General features: G+C 35.5%; 2 protein-coding genes across 4 annotated transcripts; both read right to left on the reverse strand.

The window, feature by feature from the left end:
• Positions 1 to 6,409: 6,409 nt before the first annotated feature.
• Positions 6,410 to 8,258, reverse strand: LOC109000885. Of its 2 annotated transcripts, none has more exons than XM_035682678.1 (4): positions 7,665 to 8,258; positions 7,344 to 7,403; positions 7,112 to 7,177; positions 6,410 to 7,008 (listed from the first exon to the last, which is right to left on the reverse strand). In XM_035682678.1, the coding sequence occupies exons 1-4, from the start codon at positions 8,037 to 8,039 to the stop codon at positions 6,697 to 6,699; spliced, it is 813 nt and encodes a 270-aa protein (XP_035538571.1). In that variant the 5' UTR covers positions 8,040 to 8,258; the 3' UTR covers positions 6,410 to 6,696. The 2 variants fall into 2 exon arrangements, with proteins under 2 accessions (XP_035538571.1, XP_035538570.1); XM_035682677.1 differs by having other exon boundaries at positions 7,344 to 7,406; positions 7,665 to 8,255.
• An 11,528-nt stretch (positions 8,259 to 19,786) lies between these two features.
• Positions 19,787 to 23,287, reverse strand: LOC109000884 (protein IWS1 homolog A). Of its 2 annotated transcripts, none has more exons than XM_018977918.2 (4): positions 22,784 to 23,287; positions 22,419 to 22,538; positions 22,252 to 22,322; positions 19,787 to 20,444 (listed from the first exon to the last, which is right to left on the reverse strand). In XM_018977918.2, exons 1-4 carry the CDS (start codon positions 23,111 to 23,113, stop codon positions 20,000 to 20,002), a joined length of 966 nt encoding a protein of 321 aa, XP_018833463.2. In that variant the 5' UTR covers positions 23,114 to 23,287; the 3' UTR covers positions 19,787 to 19,999. The 2 variants fall into 2 exon arrangements, with proteins under 2 accessions (XP_018833463.2, XP_018833462.2); XM_018977917.2 differs by having other exon boundaries at positions 22,419 to 22,547; positions 22,784 to 23,286.
• Positions 23,288 to 25,178: the final 1,891 nt, after the last annotated feature.

Below are 25,178 nucleotides of genomic sequence, written 5' to 3' on the forward strand. Positions count from 1 at the left end.
ATAAAGACAGGGTTGCAACCCGACCAAACCGGCTAGTATATTGGGCCGACCCAACCCCAACAATTTCTAGAAGCGCATCAACCCGACCCGACCTGACCTGATATTGGGTCACCAGTTTTTATATATGCGATGAATATGATGAGAGATTGTCTACAGCTCTCATCCACTGTATACTCATTCCCACCCGAGCCAGCAACATATTGGCTTGCTTGAATGTGTTGGACCCTAGGTGGACCGGTTTGAATCCAGACGATCCCATCCGAGTATTCCATTGCATACTTAACGTCTCGTGCCGCTCCAGTCATCAAGTCTTGAGTTGGAGGGACAAACGCGACGATCTTGGGCTTCTTGCTCCACCACTGCGACGATCTTGGGCTTCATGGCCTTGATGGAGGAAAACACCGTGTTGATTGCTCCGAGTCTAGCCAACTAGGGTGAAGCTTGAGCACACAATTCGCAACCACTACCTCTTCTTCAGTGGGCAAGATATCAAGTATGGATGGATTGATATCGGCACCAATAGTTTCGGCCAATTCAGCCAGCTTCCACCTGACTTCGATCTTCGGTAGTTTGTGTGGATCTGGGTTTTTTTCCATATCTTCTTTGTTTGCAAAAGTATAATTTGGAAGACCTTGGTTAGTTTTGAGTGACATTAACATGTTGCTGAGACTTAGCAGGTTGGACGGGTCGAACTCGTGCATCATTCAAACCCGTGTTTTTCGGTTCGAGTTGAGTCAAATCAAGCGGACAGATCGGGTTAGGTTGTTTCTTCCACAGGCCTAATCAAAGGTTTCTCTTAATTTATGTGCTCATTGTCGATACAAACCCCCTGATCAACGTCCTACTACGCCAACTTTCTTCCAGTCCAATTCCATGGGACTTGGGAGTGAAAAGGGCATTGCTTATGGAATTGGAAGAAAAATCATTACAAAAATTAGAGAGAGAGAGAGAAGAAAAAAAAAAAAAACAATCCTCTAGATAGACTGAACGTGTGAACAAAATTCTCGCCCAGAAAAAATAATCGTCGTTTTACAAAATCCGAAAACGGCGTCTCGGTTTTTAAGAATGGCTGAAAAGGGCGATCACATTTGTATGACCTGGAGAGTGGAGGCCAGAATATTCGTTCATGAATCATCCTCACTTCTCCTTCCAAACATTCAACCATCCCCTGATTCAAAGCCTTAGATTTTAAAACATTAAAAAAAACAGTAACAGTGAAATAATGATCTCAAATTGACAACACATGTCAGATACGATGATAATCCCAATCGGCCTAAGTTTTAGGATCGTGCTACAGCCCCCGCTGGGGGCTCCCGCTGGGGCTGTAGTGTATTTTTGTGTGTGTTTTTTTTTTAAGTTATTTTTTATATAATTTTTTTTAATATTTTTTAATATTTTTTAAAAAATAAAATAAATTTAGAACATTATTAAAAACACTTTCTTAATCAAGAAGTAAAAAAAAAAAATTATTAAAAAATACTTCCTTAATCACGAAGTAAAATATAAAATATTTAAAAATATTTTATATTTTACTTCGTGATTAAGCAAGTATTATTTAATAATATTATAAATTTTTTTATTTTTTAAAAATATTTAAAATCATTAAAAACATCTACATAAAAAAAATTTAAAAATATACATAAAAAAAATACACTAGAGCTCCAGCGGAGCCCCCAGCGGGAGCTCTAGCATTTTCCTAAGTTTTAAAACGAAAGTCAAGTTCGAAGAATTGAATACCTTCTGACAGAAATCATAATTCGTACGAATTTATTCAAAATCTGATTTATTTTCCGGCAAAATACACGGTTAACGATGACGAAAGAAAAAAAAAAAAAAACACTAGAACAAGAAACAAATAAAGAAATAAGAGGCAGTGCATCAGAGTCATGGAAGTATGAGGTAGAACACCGCTCACATTTTTTTCCAAAATGTAAAGCTTCTACAAAAAAAAATTCCTCATCATCTGCACGCCCTTCATTCGTCCCACACACACACAAAACGCACGCTCAAACAGAGGAATAGAATATGGTGTTTAGTTGACTCTGGAATGCGGCAGGGTTTCGAAGTGGAGGAGGGGGCAGGATGCTTCCGTTTCTTTATATGCAAAACTCTTTTAAGTACAGAACTCTAGGGTTAGAGAGATTGTGGACTTTTGCGTGGAGGCTCTGAGTCTGAGTACTGGGCTCACTTTATATGTTGTTAAGGTCCAGTCCAGCTATACCCTTTTATGGGTCTCGTATTTCTACTACTGCTGTGATATGGGCAAGGCCCATTCACATAATTGGTAGTCAAATTGTTCTCACTTTCAAACCCCACACATATTTGTCTCGTTGATGTAGCCATGATCTTCAAAACTTAAAAATCCTCTTCCACTAATTACATTTTTGGAGAAATTATAGTTATATGCACATGAGGTTATCAATTTCTTTTTTTTTTAATTTCATAATAAATTATCTAACTTGATAATCACAAGCTATTTAAGATGTCATAAATTTGATTATCATGCCTTTTTTTCAATGGATTCTATAATTTGATAATTTAAATATATCAATTATTGTTTATTACCCTGAAAATACCTCCGTGTGATTAGAATATATCAATAGGACGTATTATCACACAAAAGACATAATCTGCTTATTGCGATTTTTAGAAAGAAAAATGTTACAGTTATAAAGAGACATTACAAAAGTAAACTCATAAACTGACATGATTTCATATGATACATTAGATTTACTTTACAATAAAACTAATTTTACAATCTAACGTAACACATTGAGAATCTCATTCTTCGTTCATGCTCTTATGAATCTCATTTCTGGAAAGCTTTAAAACCGTTAGTGAGGCCAATTCTTAGAGGATTAAGCCAGATCATTAATGAAGGTAAGATGTCTTTTTGGTTTGAGAACCGGTCCTCATTGGGAATTTTGGGAGAAATTTCATATAGTATTGATTCCTCGTTAACTGTGATGGATTTATATTCAGATACGAGAGCAAATTGGGAGAGAAAGAGAGAATTTAGGAGCTTGTTAGGAATTCTCTATGTCAAGAGCTAAAACTTCAAAAGATCAACATTTCCTCTGGTGACGATATTCCTATTTGGAAAGCTGAAACAAATGGTAAATTTTCTACTTCGTCAGTTTGGCAAGACATTTATTTCAAAGTGTCAAAGTACCATGGGCTAAATGGATATGGCATAGAATACTTTCCAGTAAAATTTCTACGTTTATGTGGAAAGGTATGCATAAAGATTTACCTTTTGATCAAAATATTATGAGTTTGAATGTAGTTGTAGCCTCTTAAGTGTGAATGTTGTAAAGTGGCCACCTGTGAGACTTTGGATCACTTGCTTCTTTTGGGTGAACTTCCCAATTCTGTCTAGGGATTTTTTGAGTCAGTTTTGGGTCTGAATTATCGACCAAATCGTACTTGGGGTGGAAAAATATAACAATGGTTCTCCAAAGCCCAAACGGTATCCCAACTCAATGTGGTGATTGGTCTTCTTCCTTCTTTGATCAGCTGGTTCCTGTGGTTAACCAAATGTAAAGCTCGCATGGAGGAGATTTTTGAAACCAGGGAGCAAGTGTGTTTTAAAATAAAGAATCTCAAATCTCAAATCTCAATTCTCAAATTTTCCAAAACAGAACGAATAAACATTTTATCAAGTGCTCCAAAGATGTGATTTTGAAACAACTTGGCTTAATGAAAATGTCAGCTAAGCAAAAGACTTCAGATTTTGAAATGGATGCGACCAGATCAGGGTTATGCCAAACTTAATGTTGACTGAACCGATATGTACCAATTTTACATTTTTCAAAACCGATTACGCTCAGGTTACCCTCATAAACTAGTACCTCTGATTTTATCGGATTCCGGTCCGATTTTCTAATTTTTTTAAAATGTAAAAAACATATAATAAAGTGTTACTTCTTATGATAAAATCTTATTAATAATTTAATATATATATATATTATGTTTAAAGTATATGATCAATTAAATTTTCATCTTTAAGATTAAAATTTTATTTTATAAATCATAATAATATTATCTTATATATAGTTATATTAATAACATATGATCAAACAAATTACAAATGTTCATATTTAAGATTAACATTTTATGTTATAATTTATAGATTATAATATGAAATTATTTCATATATGATATATAATTATATACATTATATAAAAAAATTTAATATATAATAATATATTATATATAGAACTTATATATATAAATATTTTGTATAATATATAAAATTAATTTATATATATTTTTTCCAACTGGTCTGGTTCAGTCCAGTCCCAAAAACTATAGAACTGAAACTGGACCGGATTTGGCCGGTTTTCATAATATAAGAATCGATTTCGAACCGGACTGGTTCAAAACCGGACCAACGGGTCTGGTCCAGGCCGATTTTCTGATTTTTCAGTTTAAATTTACACCCCTACATAGAAGGAGTGGGGGCAAAGGTTTTCTTAGAGATGCGAATGGGGCACATGATTTTTGATTTTGTCAAATACTATGGCATCAGTTCAAATAATAATGCTAAGATCAAAGCTATCCTTGATGATCTTAATTTATGTGTATAGATGAATATTACGCATATCGAAGTTGAAATTGACTCTAAACTGGTGGTCAAGTGGGTGGGATTAGAACGACCAAGTCCCTTGGAGGAGTCACACATATTGGCATGAGGCTAAGTTGAAGGCCAGTTCACTGGTGATAAGGATCTCCCATATTTTTAGAGAAAAGAATCACATAGTTGACAGATTCACCAAGTTGGAATTTAATGAGAATGATATTTTCTTTGCTAATAAACATGGTCTTCCGAAAGACATTTTGGGTGCTCTTCAAATGGACCAGACTGGATTACACGTTATTCGATGCAGATAGCAGCTTAGTACATGTTTGCTTTCTTTTATGTTTTGTCTTTAATTTAACCATTTTGATTGTTTTTATGCAAGTAGTTTTGTCGATTTTTCTTAACGAAAACTCTATTCGTAGTCGAATTTGCGCACCCTTGATGACATGTAATGAGCTTAATAAAACGGTGCGGATTGCTTTTGGTGGGAGACGAAACTAAAGACCAAATTGAAACGGTACGTTTCACCCTTTCCTTCTTCCCAAACCCTTGTCCTTCTTCCCCATTCCCCTAGAAGCTCTTCTCCTTCATCCCATTCCCAACCGTAACTTCTGCAAGCCAAAACTCGAAATTCATCCTACGAGATCGCAGTTTGTGAGTGATGCCACCAGCCATGAGCTTTTTTGACAAGTTCAAGATCTAAGGTTCACCCTTCACCTTGAGAGTAACTTGGCATTATTTTTCAAATAGGAAGCAGACTCACTCAACACCTTCACTTCCAATCACTTCCATCATCCAACAAAGAATTAAAAGTAGGCCTATTAACGACATCGTCAGGAATTTAGGAGGATACAAAAACATCCATGAACATCAAAATCCAGGTTGAAGAAAATATTGAGATGAGAATCGAACTTTTCCTTCAGACATGGGTCCTGACCATGCCAAGCTAAAAATTTGTTCCAGGTTTTATTAAGACTAATACATCAGAACCTTAAAAGTGCCAGACACATTTTACATAAGATTGTCAAAGGCCTCGTTTTGATGACTACGAAACCCGAATCCGAGGTGCCCAAACGTGCTGATGGCGAGAGAGACGTGCCCAGACGTGTCGGTTGTGGAGACGAGAAAGGGCTGGCTATCGTTCTTGGTTCATGCATTGAGCGAAAATGAGAAGCTTCACTGCTACGGTTCATTTCCTATCCTTAATTCTTTTTTTTTGTTTTTTTCCTTCAAAATTGCCCCGCCAGCTCAACAGGGGGTGTGCAAGGGGTGCGTGAGTTTGTCTACTCGTAGCAGAATTGTTTTCTTAATTTGTCATTAATATCGATAGTTCAACTCTTTGTGTAATAATTAGAGTGATTATAATAATGTTTTTTATATTTGGATTTGGATTTTATGATTACATGTAATCCTCAGATATTATTATTGTAACCACGATATTCTTTTGCCATAAGTTAGAACTATCAATAAAATTGGAGTATCGTCTTCTTGTTAAAAAAAATAAAAATCTAACGTAGCATATCAAAACCACGTCAATTTATAAATTTAACTTTATAAAATCTTTTTATAGTTAAAACTCTTAAAATTAAAAAAAAAAAAAAGAAAAAAAAGAAAGAAGAAGTTATAGTTAAAGACAACCAATATAGGCGTGGAACTAGATGGTTCCGACCAAATGTTGGATTCACACGTTGCCTAAAACGGTAGCAACCAACCATCAACATTTCACATATATAAATATAATACATTTATTCCCGCATCGGGTAATCGGACGTTTTCTACACAATATCGGAGGCGTCATTGAGGGCAATGAAGAAAAACCCCGACAAATTTTCATGAACTTGCTGTATATATATATATATATCATAGAAACTTTCCTCAGCAGACCAAACAAAAATCATGGGGCTCTTCCAAACTTACATCTAGACATCACCCACCTTAACAATATATTCCTTAAAAAACAAAAAACAAAAAACAAAAAAACAAAAAAACATACCCCCGATTAATAACATATTAATATCCTAAAACGGTGAGTAAAGCCTCCCCATTAAAAATTAAAAATTAAAAATAAAAAATCCTTCGGCTCTTCGTGTTGCTTGCTTGCTTGCTTTTTATTATTAGCGGCAATTGAGTTTCTTTGCCCTGTAGATCTGCATCCTTCTGTGTCTAGCTTGAGCCGCCATTACCCTACTCATCATGCTCTTGTTGTTCACGTTTAGATCAAACGGTCCTGAAAAGTCCATCCCCTCTGCAGAGACGTTGAGATCAGGGAGACCAGATGGGACCGCCTTGTCATTGACCGCACCAATTTCGCCAAATCCACTGTTAGAGCTAGATGGCAACGAGGACTTCATTTGAACCGTCCGATCCGTGTCTTGATTTTCACCACCGTGAGGATCGACGGTCTTCAAAACGGGTCCAAGACTCAACTGTAAAGAGTTTTTTTAAATTATATTTAACTATTTAAGGATAAAAAAAAAACCCCAAAAAAAGAAAAAAAGTTGATAAAATCTTCATCAGAAAAAAAAATACCCTTGCTTTCATCTCCAAATTGGAAGCTCTCAAATAGGTGCAATAACTCCTCATACATTCAATCTCCTGTTTGGGTTTCAGAAGGATTGTTAGAGAGTAATTATAGCTCCAAATTTTCTTGCAGTTGAAATAAAAGTAAAAAGAAAAAATACCCAACACACGTACTTTGAGGGTAAAATTCTATGAAACTGATAAAGTAAAAGCAACAAAAAAAAGAAAAAAAAAAACTCACCCCTTTTAGCGAATCCCTACGCCGATTTAACTCATCTATGATCTCCAACCAATCCTCTCTCTTCTACAACATCAACGACAGCCAAGAAGTACAAATCAGTTAACAGAAAATCATAAATAAAAATTAAAAAAAGGAAAAAGAAGCCATCAGAATCTCTTATACCAAACACCAAGAAACATGGACGTAGTCAAAACCTCAAGAAAATCAAATTTTAGCAAGAAGTTTTGAAAAGAAATGAAAAACCAGCAGTCAACACTCACAAGAAAATTGAAACACCATGAAGAGAAACTGCGAAAGACTGGAAAGGCAAGAGAGAGATACCCTTTTAAGAGGGGGTTTTCTTTTCGACAACTGCTTGGGCTTCTCGTCAGATTCGCTTCCGGGCGAGAACGCAAGAGGGGTCGCAGGGCTTGGAGCCTCGGCTTTGACCGCCGGTGCACCTTCTCTCTCACATACAGGACCCACACCGCCAACATCAGTCCCACCACGCAACTCTGATGAGGACGAGTACCCGAGACGAAAACAATCGAGAGATTGCACCGAACGCCACGAAGATCTCCTTCTTTTGGCGGACCATGACCAAAATCTACAGCGACTCTCTGATTCAAACACCAATTGAGGCAGCTGGAGCAAGATGTCGGCCAACTCAATCTCAGCCGTAGTGAACTCGCTGAACGGAGCGCTAGCGTCCATCATTGTTTTATGTCTCTGTTTCTCTCTCTACATATACATATCCATGAGAAAGCTTTCTGTCGCTGTCAAATCTCCTTACACAGAGGAAAAGTTGCAGAGAAAGAAGAGAGAAAGAGAGAGGGAAGGAGCCGGCAAAGGATTGGGTGAGGATTGAAGGCAGAGCAAGATTGTGCTGTGTTGTGTTGCTTGGTGACGGGGCTAATGCACATAAAAGCAAATAGAAAGCCATAGTAAGGTTGTGGCTGAGGACACGTGTAACGTAGATGGGAGATTGAGGTCTGTCTAGGGTTCATGGTCTCTGTTTACTACGACCAGTGAGGAGGCGCGTGCGTACTTCGCACGTGCTCACCCTCTAGTTTGCTTTTGTGCTACAAGTCGTTTATCTAAAAAGATTTTACACTGGCTGCTGATTGGCAGGAAAAATTGTGCTACAACTAATGTAAGATGAAGTCGTTTCCTGTACATACAAGTGCCACCAATTAGGGGTACAACCCGTGAATTCATTACGAATACGACACAAAATTAATAGTTTTAGTTTGACATAAATGGGATCGGATGAAAAAAATGATTGACTCATTAAAACACGATTATTAAATAGGTCAATAATTGGTCAACATGCTTAATCCGAAGGGAGGGCCTTCTAACCAGTTGGGTTGATTTTCTTTGTTTAACAGCCTTCCATACATATATTGTCACATCATAAATTACATCAAATTTACAATACACTCGTTCACATGGGAAAGAAAAGAGACTCATCACGATAGGAAATTACTTCCAGTTTCACTGTCGTACGATAAAAAAGTATAGTTCCACCGCCACCAGTCCGACACCATCTCAGTTCCACCATCGTGCGCCACCACCCTTGCCACAATAAAAAAAAAAAAAAAAAAAATCGATCCACCTTGTGACAACCAAGCATTGCATGACACTGCAAGAAAAGTGCATCGCGAAGCCCCACGTCTAACCTCGGTAGCAACCTTTGAACAATCATTAAAATAGCCCAGACGCCGCCCAACAAACCTCCAAAAATAGAGCATAATTTCTTCCTAACACCACCACCAATAGCACCCAACACCACCGTAATACACAAATCTCATTTTTTTCATACCAAAAAAAAAAAAAAGAGTGGTGAATGGGGCAGTATTTCAAAATCAGTCCGTCATCACCATGAAAATAGCCCAGATGCCGCCCAACAAACCTCTGTTTTTTAGGAGCAAAAACATAGCACAATTTCTTCCACCATCGTCGATAGCACCACTGTAATACACAAATCTCATTTTTTATACAAAAAAAAAAAAACAGATTGTTGATCACCCTATGAAAACTACACCGCCAATTTTTTAGATTTGCAATGCTCAGCTCGCTGCCATTTTCTGGCAGCCTTCGACTCCATCACAAGTCGCTCTCTCGGTCTCCGTCACTGTCGAATGGGGCAGTATTCTCGAATGGGACACTTCAAGACCCTTGGGTTTGGGATGGGTGCTTGGGGGTCTCGAGATCAGTTCGTCGCTGCTCGGGGGGGACGATCTCCGTCTTTCTTAGCTCGACAAGAAAGAGCTTGTCTCGGCTCGGCAATGTGTTCTCTGGATTTGGTTAGGGTGGAAGACGAAGGGACACGGCACTTGGTTTTCTCTGGGTTTGTCTCTCTGGTCAGGGTGGAAGATGAGGGCACATAAGCTTTTGTGGAGTTTGTGATCTTCTATAGGGTGGTTGCAGGATACACAAATTGAACCACTTACGTGTAGGGTTATTATTGGGGGGTTGTTATTTGGGGATAGACAGCCGGACCGGCTGGAAGGTATTCTCTAATTCGAAATCAGTCCTCAACAACCCATTTATATTTTATTTCAAAATTATAATTTTATTATTGTTGGGTTATAATATTAGTATTTCTTAATATACTTATATTTTTATGTTGAAATTGTAATTTTGAACTTATGTTCATATTTGTTATTGTTGGGTTTGTAATATTGATTTTATTTATAGGTTAACATCTGAAAAATATTTATATTTTTTGTTAGTATGTAGTCTTTACTCTTTTTTTTTTTAAATATTGTGGTTATTAATAAATATGAATTTTAATATTTATGTGAAATTATGTTAATTAGATCAAATGTGTTATCCGAGCTAATTCATTTCATTTACATGAAATTGATTGAAATGAATCAAATTGTGTTGACTCATTTCTAATTAATTATTAAATAGGTCAAAACTGGTGACACAACATGACTCGTTATTTAAACGAGTCGTATTATGGTTTAAAAGTCTTTACTATTTAATTTAATGATTCGGGTTTGGATCGATTTATATAATTGAATGTCCATGACTTGACACGATACTTACACTAGTTGCGAACACGAATTACCACCCCTACCACCAATAGCTTAAAAAAGAGGTGGTACATGTAATTCTTAACAACTACAAGTTGCTTAATGAATGCCTGCAGCCTGCCACAATATCATCCAGCTTCATGTTTTTCATTAATTTTTTCTTTAAAAGTACCTTCATTTTTCTCCAAAGTATACCTAAAACCTAACTTCTTTTTTTTTTTTTTCCCGCCAAGATTTTATGAAAGTAAACGTAAGAAGATAAGGGAGGGAGTTGGTCCCAACAAAAGTCCAAATGATGCAAAATGATAAAATAAATAATGAGCAATGAATCCAATATATAGGTTCTCGGCTCGACCAAGCTAGAGGATCGCTAAAAAAGTGGTTTGTGTCATTAGTATGCAGCCTAAAGCAACATTTGGTGGAGACTGGAGAATCATTACATTCTATAAATGTTATAGTGTCATTGATGGAGATCTCCAAATATTTTTCCTCTGGATCCGTAGTTAGATAAAACTATAACATAATTGGATTGATAACATCAAACAACGAAGAGTAATGGTGGCTGATCATCAATAACAATTGCAACAATGTCGAACACAAAAGAGATTGGTCAGATCAACAAGGCAAATCTAACAAATCCTGATATGAATAGTCAATTCATGTTGCATGCGTGGCATTTGGAGGTCTAAATATATGACTGTGTGCGAAACTGTTGCATTGGTTGAGCGACACGTGAGCTTCATACGCTGATTGTTTTACAATACTTTCACGTTCATTGATTTTAAATACCAATGACAAACAACAAAATGACGTGATATTTCCACACCAAGAGGACAATATATAGATCATATATATTCTAACTTAGTGGAGAGGAAATGAAAGAAATCTTATAAAAAGCCACGAAATACGATTTGTGGGAGGAAGTATATAAGGTGAGAAGATTGGAGGAGCCAACTTCTCATTGGCCTTGAATTGGAATGAGGGAGGAGTTGTTAATATTTTATAGAGAGGGGAGGGAATATCTTAGAGAATCTGTATCACAATACATGTTAAATATCTTCATGTATTGTTTTACTTAGTCTGTTATTTTGTTACTTAGCTTGTTAGCATGTTAATTTAAGTTGGTACTTAAGTCAGTCACTTGGCTGAGCTTGTATATATATATATACTTTTTTGTACAATTTATTCCTTACAGGAAAATAACGAGAACCTTCCAGACTTCTTCTCATTTGTTATGGTATCAGATTTTTTCAAGTCTGTCTAAATAGAATTCTCTCAAGTCCGCATCTTGTCTTCCATGGCACTGCCTTCATTTTATCCGTCTGGCGTTATCCTTGTCACGCAGTCCTTGATCGGTGACAACTATCATACATGGTCCAGATCTATGACCATGGTGTTGTTTGCGAAAAATAAACTAGTGTTCGTCAACGGTACAATTCTCAAACTTGTCAATACTGCCAATCTTTTGTTTTCTTCTTGGACACGTTGTAACAACAAGGTATTTTTTGGATTCTCAACTACGTTTCCAATGAAATCTCTACTAGTGTTCTATATATAACCACTGCATATGAAATCTGAATAGATCTCAAAGAGAGATTTTCTCAAAAAAATGGTCCGCATATTTTTCAATTATAGAAGAGTATTTCCACGCTCTCTCAAGACCAACTCTTTGTGAATGCCTTTTTTACTAAGCTGAAAGCGAGATGAGTTAATCAATTACAAGCCACTTCCGTCTTGTTCTTGTGACTCAATTCACGCTTTGAACCAACATGTTCAACACGAACATGTTCTTCAATTTTTGATGGGCCTCAATGAGTCATTTTCATCTGCAAGGGCTCAGATTATGTTAATGGAGCCTTTGCCTCCCTTTAATAAAGTGTTTTCGTTGGTTTTACAAGAGGAGCAACAATGTGATATCTCTGTTGGATGTTTGTCTTCTATTGAGGCACATGCATTTTCTGTTAAGTCTGATATTTCCATATCTACAAAGCCTCCATTTAAAAAGGAACGGCTGGTTTGTAGACATTGTGGACTTACTGGTCATGCGATCGAGAAGTGTTATAAACTTCACGAATTTCCGCTAGGATACAAACCTAAATTTCGACAACAGTCCATGCCCAATCAAGTTGTTCTTAGCAACAACTCTCCCACACTGGCATCTCATTTTTCATCAACTCAGACTCAATATCAGCAACTCTTGGATATACTTCACTCTCATGCATCCTCTGAAGCTGCTCCTACTATTAATACTGTAGCTTTTACTTCATCTCCAATGTTTGGTATATCTTCTCATACTAGTTATTCCATATTTTCATCTACCAAAAATGCTTTTTCTGTTTCTAATTGTTCTTCCTAAGTTCTTGACACAGGAGCAACATACCACATAGGGCTACAAAAGGTCCGGTCCGGCAATGGACCGAATATTTTCGGTCCATCATTTTTCCGAACCGGACCGGACCGATAGCTATCGGTCCAATCCGATCTGGTCTGGTTCGGTCCAGTCGGTCTGGCCTTTTTTTTTTTAAAATAATTAATAAAAAAAATTATTTAAAATACTAAATTAAATTAAATGACTTATTAATGTGGATTATGTAACAAACTCAATAAAAAAATATTTTATATGGTCAATGATAATAAATTAGATGAAAATTATAATATTAATTTATATAATTACTATATAATTAACTAATTGATATTATATATTTATTAATTCATAGAATATTAACAAGTGTTAACAGCATATTTAAAATTTTATATTGTTAATAGTGATAGGTTAGATGAAGATATATATAAAATATTGTTAATTTATAGAATATTAACAAGTATTAATAATATATTTAAAAATTTATATTGTTAATTGTATAATTATTATATATAAAATATATATATAATATTTTTTATTTTTTATTTTTCATTATGTCCGGTCCGGTCCGAAAAAACCGTGGACCGGACCGAATGTTTTCGGTCCTCTAAAATGTGGACCAGACCGGACCAGACCGGTCTAAGTCTCGGTCTGGTCGGTTCGACCGGACCGTTTATCACCCCTAATACCACATGGTTCCATCTATTGCATTTTTTTCTTCTATCACCTCTACTATTAACACTACTATCCAACTTCCTAATGGCCATTGTGTTTCAGTTACACATGTTGGTAAAGTTGAAGTTTCTGAACATCTTCTTATCCTTCAAGATGTTTTACGTGTTCCTTCTTTTACATTCAAGTTAATTTCTATTAGCAAATTAAATAAATCTCTCACATGATGTTTTCTTTTTTCTTCTGATGTATGCCTTATTCAAGACCTAATCCATTGGAAGCTGATTGGAGTGAGTAGACAAAGATGAGGCCTTTACATATTGCAAGAGTCAGGCTCCTCTTTTTCTCCTTCATCAAATTTACCTTGTATCTCTAGTTCTAATAATACACTACAACCATATATTTGTTCTGCATTTTTTAAATGTTTTGTGTTTGAACTCTAGCATAATAGATGGGGACATCCTTCTGTTTCGAGAATGCATTTTCTACATAACTTTGTTCCTAGTTTTGTTTTATCTGACTTACCAAGTTCAGTTTGCCCACTAGCTAAGCAAAAAAGGCTTCCATTCCCTAATAATAATAATGTCTTTGAATTGCCTTTCGAATTTATTCATTGTGATATTTGGAGACCATTCTCCATTCTCACTTTTGAAGGCTACATATTTTTTTTAACTATTATTGATGATTACATATGTGCTACTTGGATTTATCTTTTTAAGAGCAAATCTGAAGTTGCATTTCTTATTCAGAATTTTTTTCGTATGATAAAAACACAATTCCATTCTAAAAAAAAAAATCGTATTGATCATGGTACTAGATTTTTTCTGTCATTCTTTCTCACCTCCAAAGGTGTCATTCATAAATAAAAAGTTATGTTGAAACTCCACAACATAATTATGTTATGGAGAGAAAGCATTGGCATATTCTAAATACAGCTCAAGCCTTAATGTTTCAGTCTCATTTGCCTCTTCATTTTTGGGGTGATGCTGTCCTCATATCCACTCACATCATAAACAGACTTCCAGCTAGGTGTGGGCAACGGGGGCGGGGGCAACGGGGCCCCGCCCCCATCCCCGCTGCCCCGTCCCGCTTTTGCCCCGCCCCGCATGGAAAGGGCCTAGCGGGGGCGAGGGGCGGGATGACCCCAGTGGAGCCCCACCCCCGCTACACATATAATTTTTTATTATTTATATATATAAATATATTGTATATAGATATATACAAATTATTAAAGACTTAAAAATTGTATTCAAGTCATTGGATTGCCTTGGCCTCCTAGGCCAACATTTATATAGGAGGTCAAGGCAATACAATAGTCATCCTTAAGTAATGTGAGACTTAGTAGTAAGTCTCACATTACTTAAAGATGACTATTGTATTGCCTTGGCCTCCTATATAAATGTTGACTTAGGAAGCGAAGCCAAGGCAATCCAAAATCTAACTCTAATGTGTTTAAGTTCTTTTTATATTTATAAATTTTAATTTATTATTTATATTATATTATAATTTTTGTCTAAAAAAATAATTTTAGACCAAATTTTTTTTTTTGTAAACACAATATGTTGGCCTAGGCGGGGGGCTGGGCGGATGGGGTTTTTTCCCCCGCCCCCCGGCACCGGGGTGGGGGGCCCAGGAAAAACCCCAACCCTTGCATGATGCGGTGCGAGGGAGGGTACCCCCCACCCCGCACCATGCGGGTATCACCCCTACTTCCAGTTCCAGCCCTTGTTCTGAAACACAAGTCTCGTCTTGATCTTCTATTTCAAACCTCTTATTCTTATTCTCATTTAAGGACTTTTGGATGTTTGTGTTTTGCTTCCATATTACATCGATTTCGAACTAAATTTGATCCTAGAGCTCGTAAGTGTATATTTCTTGGTTACTCTTTTGGTATCAAAGGCTATAAGCTCTTAGACATTGTCAATAATCAGACTTTTATCTCTCTACATGTTGTTTTCCATGAACATGTTTTTCTTTAGAAATCTCTAATTCTCTCATCTTCAACCTCCATTATTCCTTTACCTCTACTTGATGTGTCTTCAACAATAGATTCTTTAACTGTGCCTTCAACAGTATCTTCTCCAACTCTTGGGGAACCTTCTCCTACTTCTACCATTCCTAATTCCATAGCACATTATTCTCATAACCCCACTATTCAATATCATACTTTTCCATCTATTCCTCCTCAGAGATCCAATAGAATTAGAGGTGCCCCTTGTTACTTGCAGAACTTTTATTACAACTCCTTTACTGCACACTTTACATCAGATTCGTTAGCAGGTTCTACTTCTTCAAGGACACAATATGATCTTTCTAACTTTCTCTCTTGTCATCTCTTGTCTTCTAGTCATAAATCATTTGCATTAGCCATTATTGTTGATATTGAACCTGAATTTTATCATCAAGTAGTCAAGCACTTTCATTGGAGAGATGATATGACTGCTGAGATTGCAACCTTGGAAGCTAATATTACTTGTACTGTTACTACTTTATCCCTTGCAAAAAATCCCATATGATGTAAATGGGTTTATAAAATCAAATATTGTGCTGATGGTTCTATAGAATGGCATAAAACTATGTTTATTGCCAAGAGTTACACTCAAAATGAAGAACTGGATTATTCTGAACTTTTTCCCCAGTGGCTAAAGTGGTTATTGTTAGAACTTTATTTGCTATAACTGATGTCCAGAATTTGCATTTAGTTCAAGTTGATGTGAATAATGTCTTTTTGCATGGAGATTTGTTGGAAGAAGTTTATATGAAAATGCCATTTGGTTTCCACATTAAGGGGGAGTCCAAAGTTTGTAAACTGACCAAATCTCTCTCTGGTCTTCAAGCCAATGGTTCTCAAGATTTTCTAATACCCTTATTGACATGGGTTTTGTGCAGTCCAAAGATGATTACTCATTTTTTACAAAATCCCAAGGCTCTTCCTTTATTGCCCTTCTTGTTTATATTGATGATATTGTGATAGCAAGTAATGACATCAAATCTGTGGAGTGTTTGAACTCAAGGCTCTCGGGCAGCTTAAATATTTTCTTGATTTGGAGGTAGCTAGATCTCCACAATGAATCTCCTTGTGTCAAAGAAAATATACTCATGAGATTCTACAAGATGCTAGTTTCCTTGGGGCCAAACCAGCCTTATTTCCAATGGAGCATAATCTTAGACTTGCTAAAAATGAAGGGGAGTTATTGACAGATCCAACAATTTATCGGAGGTTGATTGGTAGGCTCTTGTAGACAACCTATTTAGTTCTGATTGGGCAGGCTCTTGTAGACAACCTGTTCGATTAAGCTCTTGTAGACATCTTAAACTTACAAGGCCTAATCTTTCCTATTTAGCTCATCATCTCAGTCAGTACATGGACAAGCCCAGATAACCTCATTTGGCAGCAGCTTATCGTATTTTATAGTACATTAAAAACACTCCTGCACATGGTCTTTTCTTTCCAATTGACAACTCATTAACCATTAAAGATTTTACATATTCAGATTGGGCATCTTGTCGTGACAGTCGTAGATCCACAACTGGTTTCTTGGTGACTCTTTGGTTTCTTGGAAATAAATAAAAAGCAACCTATTGTTTCTCGCTCATCTGCCGAAGTTGAATACAGATCAATGACATCCACTACTTGCGAGATTATTTGGTTTATTACCCTTCTTTCTGATTTTCATATATCTCATACTCAAAGTGCTCAATTGTTTTGTGACAGTCAAGCTACCTTTCACATTGTTGCCAACCTGGTGTTTTACGAACGCACTAAACACATTGAGCTAGATTGTTGTTTGATACGAGAGAAGATACAAAATGGAGTAATCAAGACTTTTCATCTGGCATCACAACACCAACTAGCAGATGTGCTCACTAATGCCCTTGGATATCAACAGTTTCTACAATTAATCACCAAGATAGGAGTTAATTCCATTTTCTCTCCTTGAGGAGAGTATCACCACACATGTTAAATATCTTCATGTATTTTTTACTTAGTCTGTTATTTACTTAGCTTGTTAATTTAATTTGGCACTTAAGTTAGTCACTTGGCTGAGCTGGACATGTATATATATATAGAAAAATGATACTTGCAGTCGTGAGCTGGACATGTATATATATATAGAGAGAAATAATATTTGCAATCGTGAGTGTGCAAGCGCCGCGCAGTCGCTTTGAAAAAATTGAATAAATATGAAAACTACATGAAAATAAATTAATTTTTTAAAAGTGAATTCTATTCTTTTTCAAAGCGACTGTACAGTATTTACGCATTTCACGACTGTATATAGTATTACTCATATATATATATATATATATATATATGCACATACTTTTTTGTACAGTTTATTCATTGGAGGAAAATAACGAGAACCTTCCAGACTTCTTCTCATTTGTTAATCTGATCACGTGTTTGCTTTCAAACTCAACTTAAATACGAATGAATTAACATCATATTTTACCCACGTATTTTATCAAAATCCAATACATTTCCATTATTTTGATTCGAGTAACAAATATGTAAATCTTAATGCAAGATTTTGCACATGCATTGGCCTTCCACATCTCATTAGTTCTCAGAGGCTATGCTGCTTTTAACATTTGCCTCTTAAATAAATGTACGAGCACTAAAGATATGCTACATTCAGCAATATCCAGTTTTCTTTCTCTCTCTATTAATAAGCATTCGTTTTTAAAAAATAAAAAAATAATAATAAACATTCGGCCAACAGAAGATTCTTGAAACATTTAGCGTGAAAAAATAATTCTTTTGATAATTATACTTTTGAAATGATGAATTTGACAAACAAAATGATGAGCGTCATGTGTCATAACCATCTCATCATGTTTTGTTTTTTGTGCATAAAATTTTAGATCTTAAATTTATCTCAATTCATCTCAATTCATCATTATAATTTTTTTAAATTTCAACATAAAATATAATAAACAATTCATTTTTTTTAAATCTTAAAATAATAATAATATTAAAAAATAATATTCTAACAATATTTTATCATCTTAACTCAACTCAATTCATTTCAACATCCAAACTCACTTAGCAACGCATGGGAAGCGAGGGAATAAAAAACTATACCGACCATGCATATACATATCTCGTGCCTTGGAAGTTCCCTAACGCTCGATCTCTCACTAAAAAAAAAAAAAAAAAAAAAAAAAAGAGGATTAACAAGAGGAAATGTCATATATACAGGGGTGAATTTGAAACCAAAAGCACCTCTCGAAGGGATTGGTTCTTCAATATCGAGTTTGGGATCTGATAATTTGACCTTACATCACAGCTTGTGTAATTAATTATTATGATCTCGATGATTAAAAGTTTAACCAAATCAATATCTATTAATTCTAAAATTTTTGAATCAATAATTGGGTCTTTAATGATTTGTATTAAAACAGACACCACATCACGAGTTCGTCTTATTACCTATTATAAGCTAGATTAAAATATTTGATACTAGGTATGTGCACAATGTTAAGTCATTAACTATTGAAAATAAGTAAAGCCGGTTAAAGACTTAAAGTGGATGATTAAGTATAGTAATGTTCGGTTGACATTTCTTAAGTGTATTTGATCGATATAACACGTTTAAGAGAGTCGTTTAAAGTGTTAAACCTGTTAGATAAAACAAGAATTTCAACATATATTAACACATTAATATAATTCGTAAAATATTTATTTGATTTTTAGATAAGAGTAGTGCTACACCCTCGGACACTCATAGAGGGTGCAGCCTGAGGATGGATCTTTAGAAGGTCAATTTTTTTTTTTTAATAGATTTTTTTATATTCTTAATTATTTTAAAAAAATTTACAATATTAATACATCCTTAATTACTAATTAAAAAAAAAAGTGTTGAGACCCATGTCGGGACCCAATTCTCGGTAGCTTTATCATTTTCCTTTAGATAAATATTCTAAACATGTGTGGCACACAGAAATATTAAAAAGGTTCTAAACACTCGAGAGAAGGGACCAAAACTCATCAGCCACAATAAACGGGATCTTCATCTACTCCACTAAATTCAAACAAAAAGAATATGATAAGAGAAAACATTAGGCCCGTTTAGATTGAAATGTGAGATAAGATGAGTTGAGATAGTTTATAAATAGTAGTAAAATTTATGAGTTAAAATTTATAAATAGTAATGAATAATAGCTCTCAATCCAAACTGGCCCGAGAACTCGCTAACGTTGACAAACTACTATCATTTGTCAACAATCAGTTTCATGCTCTCAGTAGGATTGCCAAGAACTAGAATTTTGACCGGATGATTTAAATCAGAGAACATTTGTCAGGTTTAATGAAGCCAAGACTTGGACAAGATATTTAAGCAAGCCAGCCAGCCTGCTTGCTTAAAAAGAAGTAATCCAATCCAGAAAATAACACGTCTACTACAAATGAGGCGATACTTAACAGCATAGAACGACGTCAATTTTGTATCGAAGAAAATAATTAGCTCAGAATGGGCTGGCCTAACGTAGAAGTCAAAATTACAGTTGAATCTTCTATAACATCAATGTGCAATAAGGACATTGACAATATTAGCGTTAATAGCTGTTAATCGGAAAATAGATATTATCCAACATGGTTAAGCTGCTCGCTGCTTCTTAGAAACTCTGCGCGAATCAATTTCAAAGTCATCATCTGATTCATTCTCGGAGCTTTCATCTTCAAACTGTTTCCGCTTCTTAGACTGCTTTGATGAAACTTTGGACACTGTTGTCTTCTGTTTATTAGAAGAAAGTAAGGGGGATGATGATTTTTTCTTTCTAGCTAAAACAATGTCATCATCAGATTCATCCTCAGAGCTTCCACCTTTAATCTTCTGCTTATTCGATGCAACTATTGAGTCTGTCGTCCTCTTTTTGTTTGAAGATGGTAGTTTTCTTTTAACACTAACAGACTGAGTACTCCGCTTAACAGTAGCTACAGTTTTGGCTGGGGAACTCAGCTTCTGCTGATTATTCTTCTTCTGCTTCTTCTCATGAACCTTCTTTGACTCCTCTTTGGAAAGCAAACCAGATTCCATCATCCTGCAGTCAAATTGAATTCATAAATAATTTTGCATCATAACCCTACCGGTAATTATATTACATAGAATAGATTTTTAAAAAAAACACATACCAAATCATCCAAGAGCAATAGTCAAATCAAACATAAGATATGACAAAGTAGCCACTTATCAAGTGAGCCAAATTTACTAAATCAGGTCATATTATCCATCACATTCTAATAAGCATTAAAACATTCTGGAAGTTCAACATAAAATTATGAAGGAAAAAAGGAAAGCTCACACAAATATTCCAAAAGATGGGGGATGTGTAATATGCATATAGCTATACATTAAACCTATCCAATCCATTCGTGAGTGTGCTCAGCAGACCAAAGTTATTGGTGCGCTCTATATATATCTCTTCTTGTTCTTTTTTCTTTTAGAGGAGAGAGGACTAAATAGGAGAGTGGACCAGAGGCGAAAGAGGGCAATCTTCAATATTCCATCCACCAACCAGAGGAGAGGGGATGCTATCTTCTTACAGAAAAAATATGGTGACTATGATAGCTAACTACGAGCACTTCAACATAAGCTAAAACTTAGTTCTTCAATCCAGTTTAACAATAAAATGATCCAACCTGAAAGGTTAAATCACTAATGATTAAATGAAGATAAACCGCCAGTACCAAATTAATGCAAAAACTCATTTCATTCATCCATCTATGTGGAGATTATTTAAATCTTGAACTAGGAATAGCCAAATTTCCTATTAAGGACAGAGAAGCAGCTCAACCATCAATGTCCAAGGAGGACATTGCAAAATGCAACCTGTAAAGTGTGACTAAACCCTAAATATATATACTGCAATCCTTGAACTTGATTGATCAATATTAACACCAAAATCATGGCACAGCATGCAGGTTAGTATGACGTCAACTTAAAGCCCAAAATAGATGTCTAAAATTACATGATGCCATTTTAATGTATTAAAAAAACAAAATGACTTAACTAGTAAATAAAAAAAATCCTGAAAGCCAAAAAAATTTTGTTGCCAAATAAACAAGTGCATATATAGCATTACAAAGATTGTAGGGAAGGCATTAAGAATTCTCCATAATCTCTACTAATGTAAGAATCTAAACCAAAAACATTAGGAAAATTCTCACCCAAAAACTAAATCAGTTCTTGGCCTAAGAATAAAATCAAACATGCATGCCTTGAAAAATATGTTTTGTTGGATATGAAATCAAATATCCAAGTCATTAACAAAGACAACAGACAAACAAAAATGAATGAGCAGAAACTGAACTAGAAAACAGGAAGATCAAACAAAAGACATGAAGTCCAAAATCCTTATTTACATATATAATATTCGTGTACCTGGTACATTTAATGCCCCAGGATGCGACGTGATGCATTCCATGATGTGGTTGGTAATTACTAAGATACATACAACCCACAAATATATACTATGCGTAATATAACGAGTCTGTGAAGGTCAATATTGCTTCAGACGCCACTCAAGGAATCTTTCAAATCAAATGGATTGCAGTATCAGCTTTTTAAAAGGTACCAGTATTTTTTTTTACTCATTTCTCAGTTACACACACACTCAAGGTTATCCTTCTTTAACAAGTAGTAAGCAGGTAAATGACTAAAATCCACATGCTCTGACTAATCTAAAGAGAGGTGAGAAGGAAACGGAAACGTCGCAAATGCATTCCTTTCTTTTAGGGATGCAGTTTTCTTTCCTTTTCTACATCCTAAAACAAAAGGTAATCCATTCAATATCAAAACAGGGTTTACGGCACCAAAAGGATTACACAACTGGGGCAAAAATGACTCACCAGAACTGTGCCATTTCGCTAGTTGGATTGTGCTGATAAAGAGTTTCGTAAAAAATCCTGAGGGGATCTCTCTGAAATTCCAGAATGCAACAATTAATAATCCCAAGACTCAAAAACCCTCGAATAAAACATCTTTAGGTAAGTAAATAGAGACGACAGAATAAGACCTCATCAGGAGGGTCTCGCCTCTGACCAGGCAAATCATAAACCTTCTTCTCCCTCTTCTTCTTCTCTGCTGCCGTATCTACATTCTTCTTTTTCTTCCCCTCTTCCTTTATCTTTGCCTTCTTCAGTTCCTTCCACAAAAGAAAACAAAACCGCACCCGTTAATCAACAATAGTCACCTCCGGTAACTAAACCAGAAAATACGAAGAACAAATATATTAATGTTCAAGAAATTCAAGACAGTCCACTACATTGTTCGCTAGGCCAAAACTCCCCCCCCACCCCCTCTCCCGGGAAGAAAGCCATTGTGTCTCCTTATTCCAGAAAGCATAGGCCTTTTAAAGTTGAAAAAAAAAAAGATTCGAACCTTGTCGGGCTTGGTGTTAGAGCTCCGTTTTGCGAGGGGCTTGTCATCGTCATCGTCATCGTCATCGTCATTATCTTCCTTCTTAACTTTGGAGCGTGAAACGGAGGAAAGAGAAGCCTTAATGGGTTTGCCATTATCATCCTCGTTATCGCCTAGGGGCTCTTCTTTCTTCACTTTGGCTTCTTTGGGCCGAGGTTTGGCCGAACCATCACTTATATTAGAGGGTTTCTTCTTGCGCCCTTCGAGAATAGAACCCAGGCTCTGCTCGTCGTCGGCTTCTTCCTCGTTCTCCACCTCCACCCTCACGAACTTCGAATCCTCGGAGGGCATCTTCTTCGTAAGGTTAAAACCCGCAGGAAATAGTAGATTTTGTGAGATGTAAAGGACGATTAGGGTTTTTCCTTTTGAAGTAGAGAAATTCCGGTACCTTTCGGAATTTTATTTTGCTGAATAAACTTACGAGAACTAATAGCCCCTCTGTTTTTCGGGTTTCGAATAACAACGCCTTCCGTATCCCTCCGCGCACTTATCATTTCACTTTTTTTTTTTTTTTTAAAGAATTTCACTTGTTAATCTACAATCTACAATTATATTGATCGATTTCAAATAAAATATATAAAGAATATAAAAAAACTGTAGGTATTTTCGCTGTAGCGAGTCAGCGACCAAACGAAATCTTGTTTCTAAATTTTTTCTTTTTATAATGGATAATGTTAGGTGCCTATGAAATGTGTCTATTAAACGTGTATGTTAGTGCAAATGATTTTTTTAAAAATATTTAAAAATATTTTTAATCATTAAAAAAAAATAAACATATATGAGTGAGCACATCTTATGAGCATATTTAGTAATTATAATATCATTTTCTTTTTATAATTTGACCCCGTCATTTTAGATTGTAAACATTGGAGGAGTTTTTATGTTTGCCACAGTGTAATGCTAGAGCTCGTAGGGCCACGAACTTTAGGTTATGTTTGTATGTTGAGATGAATTGAATTATGAATAATAATATTTTGTAAATTTTATTGAAATGAGTGTAATTTTTTTAAATTGAGATGGATTTAACTTTTTAGGTTAAAATATATGAAATATGTTGAGATGAATTTAATTTTTTTTATAAGAAATTAAAAAAATAATAAATCTAATAAATGATTAATTTGAGAAAAATTGAATTTGATTTAATAAACAAACATAGCTTAACAATTGAAAGAATTACTTGGTATATACAATAATTCTACCAAAATAGTTTTAAACGATAGTTAAAGACAAATTCAAGCTCGGTCAACATTTTGTGCTATATTTTTGGGCCTGAACTACTTTTAAGTTAGGGATGCTCTTCGGGTCGAGTACAATAACCGGAGCTCGTCAAACCATGACATGACTTTGGACCCAAGTTGAGCATCATAGTTCATAAACCTATCCTGTTTAGGGCATTCTCATTCGGTGTCTTAAATCACTATTATTTCAAGATTATGGGAAAAAATTTAGAAAGGAATTGAAAAACTCTCTCTCATCTCATTTCCTATTTTAAGATTTTGATTTAGAGAAACTATAGTGATTCTCCATATATGGGAAACCACTGTACATCCTCAAAAACTCTCTCATATGTTTCGTCTGTTAGTCCCGTGTGTTCTTCTCTCTCTCTCTCCGCTCTCTACTGCCCTCTTCAACATTTCCCTATGTCATACCGTAGCCACCATTAACGGTAGTTTCTCTTCATCAGCCCAAATATATGTAAGTATTTCTCACTCTCCCATTGTTATTTTACTCACCGAAGCCCCGCTCCCATGGTTGGATTTCGTTGTCTCCGCCGCATGATTTGCATCTCCCATGGTTGAATCCAATGCATATGACAACTGTATTTTATCTCCTCACATTTGGCTTTCGAAATCTTTGATTTTTGAGACTTGGGCTTACGACAGTGCTTTAGGGTTTGGCATTTCGATTCATATATGTTGTGAATAATGATCTCAAAAGGTCATGGCTTATGATCTATGTTACTTTTTGACTTGTCAGAGTTATGCATCTTTTGGGGTTTTTCTTTTTGAATTCGAGTGCTTGGCATTTCAACTGATTGTTTATGATTCGAGTGGCTATTGGTTATTTACTGTGCTTGACATTTCGAATAACTAAATTTGTATTTTGAGGTGTTGGTTATGCACTGTGCTTGGCATTTCGAAATCTAGTTTGTGATTATGGGGTTGTTGGTTATGATCTGTACTTGGCATTTCAAAATCTTGTACGTGATCTTGGGGTTGTTGGTTATAATCTGTTCTGAAAATTTTGAAATCTAGTTTGTGATTTTGGGGTTGTTGGTTATGATCTGTGCTTGATATTTCAAAATCTTGTTTGTAGCTGATGATGCTATTGGTTATGATTTGTGCTTGGTTATACC

The sequence above is a fragment of the Juglans regia genome, chromosome 11 (genome assembly GCF_001411555.2).
Source record: "Juglans regia cultivar Chandler chromosome 11, Walnut 2.0, whole genome shotgun sequence".
In the NCBI taxonomy this organism is placed as follows: domain Eukaryota; kingdom Viridiplantae; phylum Streptophyta; class Magnoliopsida; order Fagales; family Juglandaceae; genus Juglans; species Juglans regia.